This window comes from Hylaeus anthracinus, unplaced genomic scaffold (genome assembly GCF_026225885.1).
Source record: "Hylaeus anthracinus isolate JK02 unplaced genomic scaffold, UHH_iyHylAnth1.0_haploid 11982, whole genome shotgun sequence".
Classification (NCBI taxonomy): Eukaryota; Metazoa; Arthropoda; class Insecta; order Hymenoptera; family Colletidae; genus Hylaeus; species Hylaeus anthracinus.
The window spans coordinates 12,360,621-12,374,381 of NW_026534330.1; the positions used below are offsets into that span (position 1 = coordinate 12,360,621).

Below are 13,761 nucleotides of genomic sequence, written 5' to 3' on the forward strand. Positions count from 1 at the left end.
CAACACCCACGCTCCGTTGATGTTTTTACGTTTCCACAGCTCGCGCTTGCGAGAACGGCTCGTTTCGCGTTACACGATCCAAAACGTCGATGTTTATAAATTGATTTGCTTCAGACAATTGTGCACCATTAGTAATTTTATTCTAAAACTTTGATGAATAAGTTTATTAAGACATATAATATAGGCTACTTTTTTGATGCTTCAAAAATAGTTTAAAAATTTATTATCATAAATTAGTTAATTTATTCATCTTTATTTTCATATACGGGCTATAAGTATACTTGCGCGTGCAAATGCGCTAATGCTAACATCCATTACATAAACCCGTATCAACGAGCTATAAAGTCAATACACAAATCATGATTGTTTCGCGCTATCTCGCGTTCACTGCATGATGCTTGTAATTGACGGCATGCATCTTGGGCAAAGTGTTCCGCAATCTTAATTGATGGTAGTTCGTTGGAATTTTACAAGTTGATTTCAGTAATCACAAACTTAAATCTGTTCAAATATTCTACACGTGCTTAAGTAAGTGTTCTCTTCGAAAACATTCGTGTTATTAAACTAAACCTTTCTCTCTTACTCTGTTTTATTTTTATCGATAATATTGTTTTGGAAAGATGTAATTATTGGACTTTGCAGAGCAGTATTTTATTATTCTAGAGCTTTGTTATAAAAAATATAAATTGAACGTTGTTAAATAATTCCTTACTTTCAACCTTCCAATTTAATTGTTTTGTAATGTCTTTTTCATTGTCAGGAAATATCGTTTCATAATAGGAAAAGATTTGGGATAGGTCTCGTTATTATCGCAGACCCATCCAGGTCAGATGTTTACAAGAATATCGTAAATAAGCGCTACTTACCGATAGGGTAACTCTACTGCCCATCCCGGCTATCTACGCACTCGATAGATTCAGGTAAAATGTTTACGCTTCTATCCGGATCTCTCGTTAATTTTCAGGCTTCAGGTAACGTGTTTACCAATTATGGAATCATCTACAAACCGAAAGTACTCGTGTTAATGAATTATGACTTTGTTTTCTATGGCAACACTCATATTTGTCCTCAAATAGAAAAATACTTTCTAACATAAAAGTATCGTTCCAAAAATATACGATCTAAATATATAATTAATATTACAGAAATATTAAACAATATTACTCAAAAAATAACATTAAAAACTGACTATTACTATTCGTTATTATATACTCTTTTTAAATTGATAACAAGTATTAGCGTTCTCGGCCTACATATACCGTAGAAATTCTTACTAAATAAAATTTATTAATTTTAGAAACCATCATTCAAATCATACAAGTAACCTCTGTTTTATTCATAATTATTTTAACAAACCTACGTGTCATTAATAAAGTAACTAATTAATCGATTGGAGTAGAGAAAGAAAACATTATTGTTCAATTATTTACGAACGCTACTAACCTGATATATATATTTTTTGTAAACAATTAGCTCAATTGAGTAATGCGATCATCAATCGTCGTTTGGAAACGAACAAAATCTCGCGTCAGTTGCTTATGTACGTGGGCGAGGCAATGCCAGTTGTTTTTCCCATCGCGAAATTAAACAAACATAATTAATTTCCGTCTCTACACCGGTTGTTCTATAGACATACCAGCTTTTAGCTTGGAAATAGAGAAGGTTAAATCCATTATACACAACACTTCTTGCTGGAGACCTAGCTTTTTTATTTGCGCGCTACAGCGACCTCTTTGAACGCGGCCATTAAGATTGATGAATTTTCAAATCTCCTCCGATTCTCGAACACCTCAAAAATGGCGGGTCTTCATTAGTGTCGCTCGAGTATTTCGTAGAAAAAAAACTATACATGTCGAATTAAGTAACCTCTTCCTTTTTCAAAGTCGAGGCAAATACTCATTTATTCGACAAATATTTTCACTAATTCGAACATTCAAGCTTTCTAAATTTACTTGCAATACTTCTAATCACGTATAGCTTTTGCCCATCAGAGATGAATACAGTTTTATTCGAATAAGAAATGACAAATAAAATGGGATATAATTTAAATTTAAAGTTTTATTCGACAAAAGCTTTTATCTCTTATTCGGGATTCGAAATTATGTACAAAAGAAGGGTATTCGTCTATGGCGTCCATGTTGTAAGGGATCATCGTTTTAATACTTGAAACTACTTGATTTACACAGAATAACATTCAAAATTGTTAAGATACTACTGTATCCTTACCTTTAATGAAGAAAATGCGGCTTAGCTTCAAAATAGTGTGCTAAAAATTGATTCCTCTTTGAAACTCTCGTGTTCGCATTACGTCCTTCTTCACCGAACGCCTTTGAACGAATAACGATTTCTTTTGATTGTAATATCGAAACAGACGAAACCTAACAACTTCGTAATATCGATTATCGATTAACGCCACTTAACACCTAATACACATTTATGATCCAAAAAGGAAAATTTATGAATTTATGAATATAAATTATGAATTATAATTTTGTTGAATTATTGAATACAAAAAATAATTTTTGTAGCGAAAATGATAAAAGTTGAAATTGTTGAACACCTGATAAATCGAATTCTGTGTTCGAAAATATGAATTCTAAATGACTGTCGATAAAGTTTCATCTTTTGTATCATTTTTATTGACGAATTGTAGTAATTTAATATTATTAATTTTATACGATGAACTGATATGGTAAGAAAATAAAATATTCGTTTATATTTCATGTTTATTTCCTGCAACATAGTACAAAAAGTACAACATACAATATGAAACCACCAGGAAGCCAAAATTATCGAAACTAGGACTACGTCAAAGCATAACGATCGTCTGTAAATAATTAACAGTACTCATCTAATAAAGGTGTGCGTTGCAATGGAAGTAGTATGATTCAAAGTCTAATATAATTTTAATGTATTCCTCCTTGAAAAGACTACTCAACGAATTCATCATGGATGCCAGTAATTATTTACATTAAACCGATAAAGACGAATCCATTGACACTCGAGAAACGAATGACAAAACACATCGAGCACAGAGTAATCTGTCTTATTATTTGTAGTTCCTCATTGTATCTCTACCCACTCTTGCACTCTGAATTCAAGGGTACACCTCGTTGAATAAATGGAAATAAAAATATGTATTAACGGTTCCTCCGCAATTTCCTAAAAATGTATCAATTATGACTTAATAATTGCATGTAATATGTAGTAAGCGTTAAAAAGAACATTGAAGGAAGACTATTTACTTTCTTAAGTTGGGTTCCTGCATACTTATAGGAGCTTTTCTCCGTCTAGGACGATTTGAAGTGTGAGCGCTGTTTGTACTTGCACTACTGCTGTCAGAATCGGTAGAATTGTCCATGCGCAAAGAAACTGGGCTCCTGCGATTAAATGTACAAATTAGAATCGCGTATGCTCAATATATTGAAGATAAACTTCCTATTATTATTAATGTTGGTTTATAGTACGTACAAGGATTGCATGGAATCATGAGTTATCTCTTCAGGGGTGGGTGTCCTCAACTTGACATCAGATTCATCTAATTTCTGCAGTACTACTTTAGCAGAACTTGGGTCTTTACTCGGAGGCTTGTTCTTCTTTTTTTGGTTATTCTTCCTGTTTAATGTTGCCGAAGTGTCAACACACTCACTAGAATTTCTTACAGTTACCTTCTTTACTTTTTTCTTCCGTGATAAAGATTCAGGTTCATCTTTCGATTGTCTTAGGTCTTTATTGTCGTAATCATTATTTATAAGTAGTGGTAGTTTTACCATGGATTGACTGAACGTGGATTCGTTTAGGCTATTATTTGCAAGAGACGGAATTGGACCGATTTGGGATATCTTTCGAAGAGTAGTAGTTATTTCAGGTTCTGAATCGACTGAAGCTATGGGTTTTAGTGCAGACTCTTCTAAAACAGGTAATTTTAAATCGTTTACGTCAAACGGTATGTTACGCGGTCGCCGCATAAGAAGCAATGTAAAATCATCTTCGTCTTCGCTTTCGAAACAACCTCGTCTTTGCGTAACAAAATTTGCTAAATTCACTGTAGGTTCATTCTCAACTGTATCCGTTAGAGCAGTCGATGTAAACGTATCACCCAAAATCTCATTGTTCCTATTCTGCTGATGAACTGTGTTTTCATTTTTATTATATGTTCCTTTATCCGTTTTAGACATTTGTGTTTGACTTTTACGTCTGTTTGATAACGGCATTGAGGATGTCAATTCCACACAATTTTCACTATCTGATGTATCATTTGTGTCTGTCGCTTTTAGAGTTATACACATACTATCATTGCTAGAAACATTTACATTATCAGTCTTCTCGTCCATGTAACAAGGTACAGTTTGGAAATTGTTGAACAACCAACTTGGTCCTTCGAGAGGATCTTCCCAATTTGATGTAAGATTTTGTACTTCGTTAGAGTTTCTCTTTGTTTGATCATTAATATCATCCAATTCATTATCAATCTGTTCATTTTTATTTTCGATAGTTTTATCATTATCATCTTGAGAATCGCCAGAGGGCGGTGTTTCTGGTATTGTTATACTTGTTTGAGAATCTTCGTTTACGTTATCGCTATTTTCTAAATTACTAACTCCTTCATCATTTCGAGTTTCTCCTAACTATAGAGGAATACACTTCAATAAATTATCCGAAATTTTGTATGAGCAGAAAATATTGACTGTAAACACAAACCATTCGAATGTTAATGCTTTGAGAATTTTGCAGTAATTTTGATACATCGTTAAGTTTCACTCTGGGACTTCCGATGTGTTCGAAATTCTCGATACTAGATCGAGTACTGTTGCTTCCAGAAAGTCTAGCCGACTTTGGCCTTGAACGCCTTCCTGATATTCTTCCAGAATGTCTATTACTTCTTTTACTCAACCTTCGTTCATTTTCTTCTATAAATGAATGTTAAACGGTATAACTAACCTATATTAAATATTTTAATATCGCATGTCCAATGAATATAACATACCACTGCTTCTTGGTGAACTAACAGCTACTCTCTCTGGCATTCTACACACACGGCTATTTTCCTATAATATTCAAAACAATTTTATTTTTGTAAATATAATATATTAAGTTTGAGATTTTTAATAAAATACATACATATCTGCGTTGTGTCACAGGAACAGCAACGGGAGACAGTGCATTGCTTAATGACTGATGTCTTGGTGGTGTTGGCACCTCTTCAATCATACTTAAGTTCGATGGATTATTAATATGCAGCATATTAACTCTACTTAAATTAATTGTGGGTTTTGTTATGGTGTGCCCGCTCACCATAGGTTTCACCACTCCTTTAGTTGGAGATTTTGCAGATAATCTTCTATACGGATCCCTTCCTAAAATAATATTCTATGCTAGTAAAGTTTACACACAATAGCAAAAAAAATACTTAAGAAATCTTACTTCCGGCAGAAGATGCAATTTCTTGACATGAAGAAATTGTATTTGTCAAGTAACCAGTGACTGTTACCAACATTTTAAGCATTTCGTTAGAATTCTGTAAAATATTTACTATTGCATCCTAAAATACATATGTATACATTTATATCAATTATAAACAATGAAACAGAATAATTTTATTTGCTTTTCTGAATCAATTAGCTATAGTATTCATATAAATTTTACTTACATCACGTTTATTACATTTCATACCTAAGTCTTGTACCTCTGCCCTTAAAGCAACATTTTGTGAAAACAGAATCTGACATTCTTGTTTCTCTTTAGACAATGCCTTTGCCAATGAATTGTTATTACTTTTTAACTTTTCGCATACTGTAAATGATTCAATTTTATATTATTAATTTTAAAATACATGCTAGATATATCACAAATTAAGTCATTGTAGGAACTTACATGGTTTGTAGGACTTGTAGCTAGGAAAAGTTCTTACACATTGTGATCTTTTAATGAGCACTGTAGCTCGTTTAATTTTTCGATGTTTCTGTATTTGAGGCATTTTCCATTGGTTATCTCGTCTAAAAATAGTTAAATATGAGGAAAATGTTAATTTATTCTAGACAGGACTGTGAAAACATGAAGTGTCCATGTATCAGAAATTTAACTTATTTAAATGTTTAAAGGATTAAATAATAGAATGCATACTTGTATAAAAATGTACGACATATATTGAAGATATGTGGAAGGAATTTATAATTGTTGAAACTTATGCAAAGCACAAAAGTCAACACAGAAATGATCAAAAACATACAACATTAATGCATACCTATCGATACGAGGATTCCCTAGATATTCCAATTAATAAGTATTTTACTGAAGATTTATTTTTCTTATTTAGTGAACAATAAATTATTTATTGCTCTTTAAACTTGTGCAATCGTACCATTTATTTCGTATCAAGTAGAACACTACATTTCCGCCATTGTGAAAGCATGAACTTCATAAAGACCAGTTAAGGTCGTTGATTGAAATCTTATTTAATTTACTATTTCTATATTAAATTTTAAGAAAAATATGAAATAAACATCTGCAGATAATATGAGACTGTATCAATCGTTTTATGCAATTACAAATATTAACAATTAATATTTATACAAATTTGAGTAAATAAACAATGTTCATTCAACAATTTGAAAATTAAGTTTAAAAAAGACAATTACTTTTAATACATGTAATTAACGGAATTTTATTAAACATTACGTAAACAAATGCATTTTCAGTGAAAAATGCATTAGCTTCGATCTTCTTTGACTGTGAAATGATTGGTCGGAATTTTTTAAAACGATACATTAAAAGAAATTTATTTTATACAGTAATAAAATACGTTTTGCAAAATGATAATTTATAACTTATTAACATTTAAAAATCTATACGTATTCTGTAATATTTTTCTTGTTAGATAAATTGCATGTAGGGTTTTTCGAATCACTAAATGAAGCCTATTGAATATATTTGAAACATGGAAACATTTTGATATGAAGAATTCAAATTAAACATGCTCCACAGGAGAAATTATTTATTTAAAATTAACATAATAATGTAGTAACATATTGTTCGATTTATAAATCCCCTCGCATCTACTCGCATCGTTGACCTCCTATGAAATATCACTGAAAGTAACTTGAAGCATCTGTCCACGTCAGTCTATGACTTTTACAACATAACCTCAAACCTGCGATCCGGTGTTCTGTCTTGCCAATGAACAGGACGTTTGCTTCATGTCAATTTTTGTGTATATCCCTTAACGTAAACAAGGTATTTGAAAAATTTGTGTGTGTTACATTATTTTCATGACTCGACCTAATGCAATATCATAATAAGACGCATGTCGTCCTTCCAATATACCTTACACATGTAATTATACGTGTGCATATATTGTTTGTAGGACAATAATACAAAATGAATTGGACTTTGTGGTTGTTTATAATTGGAACTTTTGGCTTTAAATGTATACGTGCTCAGGGACAAAGGGTTCCACCAGGTGTGTCACCTCAACATTATCAACAAGTAAGTTGTATCATGTAAGGTTAATAAACATATGGTTGCAAGTATTGTTCAAATTTGTTTAGTTTTTCATGGAATAATATCAGGAAATATTCAAGTGGTACTTCAAATTGCATGAAATCAATGTTTTTAATGGTAGTTTAATTCATGGATCAGTATATATTCAAATTATTTTAGCCTGTTCAACAAATGCATCATCCACCACAACACATTCCGCAGCAACAGGTAGATTCATAGAGTAATACAAGAGGAAACTTATGTAATATTACTACATTATGTTATATTACACATAATGCATGTTTGGATGAAACCTTATTAATTATTATCTAGTAGATTATTACATGTTTTTATTTGAAAATATATATATAGTTTCAGCAAGCACCAGGACACGTGCCTATGCATCAGGTTCCAGCTCAACAAGTACCAATGCAACAACAGGTGCCAATGCATCAGGTACCAGTTCAACAAGGTCATGGTCATGAACATCCGCAACAAATACTTAATGCTGCCAACATAGTTAATGAAAAAGCGTACGTTACAATGACTTAAACATATTATAATAAAGAGTGTTTAAAAGTTTGATAATTATGTACTTTACTGCATAGCCATATTGCTGAACATATGGAGGTCCCCATAGATACTAGTAAAATGACAGACCAGGAATTGCAGTTTCATTATTTCAAAATGCATGATGCAGACAACAATAACAAATTAGATGGATGCGAGCTTATAAAGTCTTTGATTCACTGGCATGGTATGTATACTAATCAGATATTTATTAAAATGTAGTTTTTTATACTTTGACAAGTGTATGCATAACTACTTTTTCGTATCCAGAACAAGGTAAGAAAGAGACAGGGGAAAAATTATTCAAGGATGAGGAGTTGGTTACTTTAATAGATCCAATACTTTCTATGGATGATACGAATAATGACGGGTACATTGATTACCCTGAATTTATCCAAGCACAGCAAAATGCTGCAGCTACTGGCCGCCCGTAGTAGTGTACAGCAGTATAATGTTACTTGTACTTATTTTAATTTCATATCGAACAAACATACAGTTCCATTTATAAACATTTCACGATCTTCACTTGTTACTGTACGAGTAATGGTTCTGACACAACTCTTTTACAGACATCGAAATTATTTTGGCTATGTTCATGTTTCTCAAATAGAATATAAATTAAATAATTTTTTGTAATAATTATATATAAGAATCATTTGTTTCTTAAAATAGAAACAAATTTATTTTTTGTATTTTCAACTGCAATTTTTTCTTACATATATATGTTATCTGTGTCGGAAAAAATTGGATTGTAATATATACATAGGAAGAATTGGAATAAAGTAATTATTATCATTTGTAATTGATACGTGGTATGTTAAATTTATTCCAAAAAATTCCTGTGTCATTCAATTTATTCATTCTCGAGTAGAATTTCTACTAATTTGTTATACATTAAAAGTACATAATCTTTAAATGCAAGACTGGGAGTTTAATAACAGATAACTATTTTTTAAGATAAAAACTTGTAATAATTAATAAAGTAACTGATTAATTATCAATGAAGTTATAGAAGAATTTTAAAATATCTTTCCTTGAATATAGATGCCAAACCTTTTTAAAATTCTAGATAAATTATTGCTTCGGTATCGTTAAGAATAATGAAATATAGGAATTCCTCTGGAAGATAGAGCTTGACTGTTTTGTGGCCTTTAAAAATGAAACAATACTAATTTTATGTTTGCATTGTGCCTAATAGCATAGGTCAATTAAATTTTTATGGATGTAATTCTTCATTCAAAAATGTACAATCGCATAAAATAAACATTATATGATCATACCACTGCAAACTAAAACATAATAGAAAATATATGGTGTGATGATTTAAATAATGATTCTGTTATTTAGAATCATTAAGACTTACATGTATGATATGGTTGTAAAAATAATATATAAATATAGTTTTGTTACAAACTTCCTAGTTTTTTTTTCTTTTTAAGCAAGGGCGTATGAATTATACATACATGTATTTATGTTTCCTTATAAGAAGACAAAAGTTTTATTGTGCTAAACCTGCTTAAATTATAACATAGAATTTTTTTATTCAACATTATATTAAAAGTTACGCTATTCAAAAATGTCTAAACTTATATTTCTGTTTGTATTGTCAATATTTTTCAAACTCGACTTTAATACACGAATCGACATATTAACTTGACAAATGTAAATTATTCAAACAAGACTTCATTTTATGAAATATTTTAATATTTGTTATGAATATATAAATTTTATAGTACATAAAGTGTATTTATACACAGAATAACAATTTCGACAAATACCAAATATTAAATAAATATTAGGTATACATTGAAATATTTTGTCCAAATAAATAAAATTACTACAATAAAAGCATTTTTTTATTACGATATTGTTTAAAGTAGTAGGAAAATATTATTAGACTCCATTGATTAAACAAATTCGTACTTACTTAAAGATACATTCCATTAACTAAATAATCTGCATCATGAGCATATGGCCCATGACGTCTTCCACGTCTTCGAACTACTCTCAAACGGCAAGCTATTAATGTTGCTGTAATAGCTGTTATCGTAAGTCCTAATGCCAAAGATATGACTGCTCCTCTAGGTCTTAAAACTTCATTTTCATTCACTTGCTTCAAATGATCTGCCATTAAAGCATTTCTTCCATGTTCTCTGATATGATCCTTAATAACTATTACACTTTTATGTTCTGCATAAAAAAAGCATTTATATAAAATAATTGTTATAAAAAATTATGAAACTTTATCGATATTAGTAATATACCTTTGAACTCTTTAGCTTGAATGTGACTAAGCTTTGTAATTTCATTTTTTAATGTACTTTGTTTAATATTATTTTGATTAACTTCTTTTTCATGAACACCGTGCTTTTCTTCTTGTCGATTAACTTTCTCAATCTCTTTGCCCTTCATTGATACATCCGTTTGTTCATGCGATACCTAAACGAATACTGTATAGCTAACACAATAAAATTGTTGTAGGTATACATGAAAAATAAACTTACGTCACAAGGAGGAGTTGTAGTAATAACAACATTTTTTTCGACTTCGTTAATTTGTTTTTGTTGCATATTTGGTATTGGAGATGGAGATGGGAAAACTTGAGTGTTTTGCCATGGACCTCTATTTGGCAATACGAAGTGTGGCGCATACGGATGCCTTAAATCTAAATATGTACCGCTAACAGAAAATGTTTAATTATTTTAAGAGTTCTTCATACTTTGATCACAATTTAATTGTACATCTTTAATCGAGATATCTTACGTGTCTGATTCTTTTTCTCCTATAACGCTAGATCCTTTATGATTAAAAATGTGCGACTGATCCTCTGAAAATCAAAAATGCAATATACTTATTATTTATAATATATTTATTTGTAATCATAGTTATAGACTGCTTACGTTCGTTAGGATTTAAATTATTTTGTTCGTGAAAAGTGTTAACAGGGTTGTACATGTCTTTGTTTTGTTCATACATGGGTTGATAATCCCATTGATATCCAGGAGCACCAAAACCTTTATGTAGCTGAGGTAGTTCCATCTGTTGTGCTGGATATAAAAGAGGTTGTTGCTGTGGTATTATTTGATGAGCTAAATTAGGTAGCTCCCATGGCTTAGGATTAACTTCCGGGATACGAGCATACAATGGAGCAAGGGATTTATGTTGATCAACCATCTGTTGATATTTTATAATATCAACAGGTAGAAGTGGTGGAGGTGGCTGAGGTCCTTGTATCATAGAAGGAGAAATTGTTGGTTTCTCTGTAGGGCATACAAGGTCTGCTGCTTCATCAGATCCATCTGCACATTGTGGGATACCATCACAAACATTATATACTGCTATGCAATCTCCAGATGTGCGGCATTGATACTGATTGCGGCTACAAGCTATGAAATAATATGTTATTTTTTTACTCTATGTTATTATATGATTAGTAATTACCTTGCTTAGCAGGTGGTGGTGTTGTTAACAATAGTTTTGGTGTTAAAGTTTCAATTAATTTTATAGAAGGTTCTGTGAAAGAATATTCTGCCTGCACTGGGTCTGCCAATTTCCTAGATGCAAAAGGTTTAATCATTTGATTATGTTTAAAACATTATTACAAAGAATGCTTACCTAAGAGACTTTAATTCATGTTCTTGTTGAGAAATTCGAATTTCTTCTTCTAGTTGGGTGTTGCCTTGTGTATTGTAATTGGTACGCAATGCACTACTGTAATTAGCATGTCTAGTGAATTTACATTTAAAGTCATGTAGTGGCCCACATTGAAACAAGTAGCAATTTCCATGTTTCTGTACAACATAAAATTAATTGATGATTGGGGAATGTAGATAATAAAGGAATTAAACTTGGGTACAGTGATTTTTATTTAATATTTATTTATTCAGTATAAAAAAAAAAGGAAATACAATACATAATAAGAAATGTATTATAAAAGTATTATTGCATTTACTTAATTCAATTTTTGTGGATACTAAATACATCGTATAAGATGCATACTAAATAGCACTTTTGAATGGTTTTATGGTAAATGTATGGTAATGTATTACTGTTTTAGGATATTAAAATGCATGTACCTTTTCCTCAAAGATAAACACATCGCAGCCAACCGTATCACAGCAAAATTTTAAACAGTCATCCTTAGAATCGACCGCGTTCTCGTTTAAATACTTGGCACCCATGTCGAGGGATTCGTGCGTCCTAATAATTTTATCCTTGTGAATATCAAAGCTGTCGAGGCACATCTGGTAATTGTTTCTAACGCCGATGCGTATTTCATTTTTCCTCGTTAACGTTTCACCGGTCACACAGTAAAAGATCGTAAAAAAATTGAAAAAGATTCGCAAGGCTCTGTAAAACATCATGCTCTACGATTTACAAGTAAGAAAGTCGCGCATGCCTTCCTGGATTCCGAGTTTAATCAATAACCACCTACAACACGCATTATCTTATTAAAGTAGCGAATGACTCAAAATAATTCGAACGGTACACTTATTAAAAACCACTATTTGTATTTATAGTATAAATAAGATATTTTGGGATAGGGTAAAAAATAATATTGTATATATATGTATATACTTTGTAAAATATATTTTAAATTTTTCAAACAACAGTAACAATATTACTTATTGGATAATATGCAGATTGTGCTAGTTAATTAACCATACATTTCACGCCAGACATAAGTAAATTACATGAATAAATTTAGTAGATAAGTGACAATTGTTTCTAAGGTGATGAGATTTTGAAGTTTGCCGATTTGAAACATGTATACTCAATGTCCCTGAGGAGGCAGCTTGTTCCCCAACTTTGTATATGTATACAGTGCCTCGAAAGATGTTTCTTTTTTGTTTTGATAGATAGAATATTTTGGGATTAATTGTTGTGGGTGATTTATGTTTTATACATATATCGTACAAGTACATTACTGCATAGGGGTGCATTCAGAAAAGCCACCTCTCAGTAAGCGGCTCTATTTGATACTACTACGATGTATTAGTTATATTTATCATTTTTATGAATGGTTTAACGCAACAACAATTATCTAAACAGATATTAAAGGGAATACATTCTATCAATTACAAAACAATTTCATCTTCCAAGTATGTTCGCTCGATAATCGAGTTCAAAAGAGGAAATGGGACAAATATGTCAGCAAACTTCAGATTTATTCGAAGCCTAGGGTTTTGCCTATCACTGTCTAAGGGTGATCAGGCCGAACGAATTTTTCGAAGGTATGCATGTATGACACTTATGACTTTCCTAATACCTCATTTTCCTTATAATTAACTAAAAGTAAAATTAAATAATAAGTGTATGAAATAATTATACTTCGAGCCTCATTCTTCGAAGATCAATTGTGTGAAATACCCTAGGAACGAGTACTACTACATTTGATCTTCTCGAACGAGGCTCTTCATATAATTACGATCGAACTTCACAGGTAAGTTTGTTTGATCGTATAATAAAATGCTTAGCGCATGTGTAATTATATCAAAATTTTCAATTTTAATAAAACTGGTTTTAGTACTAATGGCTGGGTCTGCTTGCACCTAAAATAAATAAAGTAGAAAAAAATAAAGTACTAATAGCGCCATCGGTGGTAAAATGCCCAAGTTTGTACTGAAAAGTTGTAGTTCTTCTTTTAAATGCTAGATGGCGTCACTAACCAAAGGGTGATATTTATTGCTACAGATAAATGGTTAAATAATG

At 31.2% G+C, this 13,761-nt stretch overlaps 4 protein-coding genes across 7 annotated transcripts in view; 1 reads left to right on the plus strand and 3 right to left on the minus strand.

The window, feature by feature from the left end:
* LOC128886442 (uncharacterized) overlaps positions 1-1,714 on the minus strand; it is a 90,631-nt gene extending 88,917 nt beyond the window's left edge. For both annotated transcript variants that reach the window (XR_008459808.1, XR_008459806.1), the window contains exons 1-2: positions 1,444-1,714; positions 867-999 (exon numbers count right to left, since the gene is read on the minus strand). The gene's annotated coding sequence lies outside the window, so the exon portion shown is untranslated. The remainder of the gene's footprint in view (positions 1-866; positions 1,000-1,443) is intronic.
* A 994-nt stretch (positions 1,715-2,708) lies between these two features.
* On the minus strand, positions 2,709-6,422 carry LOC128886385 (uncharacterized). 2 transcript variants are annotated; one of them, XM_054141223.1, is made up of 10 exons: positions 6,245-6,422; positions 5,875-5,996; positions 5,651-5,793; positions 5,425-5,542; positions 5,122-5,357; positions 4,988-5,048; positions 4,702-4,907; positions 3,472-4,628; positions 3,246-3,380; positions 2,709-3,162 (listed from the first exon to the last, which is right to left on the minus strand). In XM_054141223.1, exons 2-10 carry the CDS (start codon positions 5,975-5,977, stop codon positions 3,141-3,143), a joined length of 2,181 nt encoding a protein of 726 aa, XP_053997198.1. In that variant the 5' UTR covers positions 5,978-5,996; positions 6,245-6,422; the 3' UTR covers positions 2,709-3,140. The 2 variants fall into 2 exon arrangements, with proteins under 2 accessions (XP_053997198.1, XP_053997197.1); XM_054141222.1 differs by having other exon boundaries at positions 4,702-4,910.
* Positions 6,423-7,075: 653 nt separating this feature from the next.
* On the plus strand, positions 7,076-8,855 carry LOC128886429 (multiple coagulation factor deficiency protein 2 homolog). Of its 2 annotated transcripts, XM_054141351.1 has the most exons (6): positions 7,076-7,233; positions 7,364-7,485; positions 7,660-7,707; positions 7,852-8,012; positions 8,088-8,236; positions 8,320-8,855. In XM_054141351.1, exons 2-6 carry the CDS (start codon positions 7,378-7,380, stop codon positions 8,481-8,483), a joined length of 630 nt encoding a protein of 209 aa, XP_053997326.1. In that variant the 5' UTR covers positions 7,076-7,233; positions 7,364-7,377; the 3' UTR covers positions 8,484-8,855. The 2 variants fall into 2 exon arrangements, with proteins under 2 accessions (XP_053997326.1, XP_053997327.1); XM_054141352.1 differs by lacking the exon at positions 7,660-7,707.
* A 641-nt stretch (positions 8,856-9,496) lies between these two features.
* On the minus strand, positions 9,497-12,582 carry LOC128886400 (uncharacterized). Its single transcript, XM_054141272.1, has 8 exons — positions 12,126-12,582; positions 11,665-11,840; positions 11,491-11,603; positions 10,950-11,435; positions 10,813-10,876; positions 10,554-10,728; positions 10,314-10,488; positions 9,497-10,239 (listed from the first exon to the last, which is right to left on the minus strand). Exons 1-8 carry the CDS (start codon positions 12,411-12,413, stop codon positions 9,977-9,979), a joined length of 1,740 nt encoding a protein of 579 aa, XP_053997247.1. The 5' UTR covers positions 12,414-12,582; the 3' UTR covers positions 9,497-9,976.
* Positions 12,583-13,761: the final 1,179 nt, after the last annotated feature.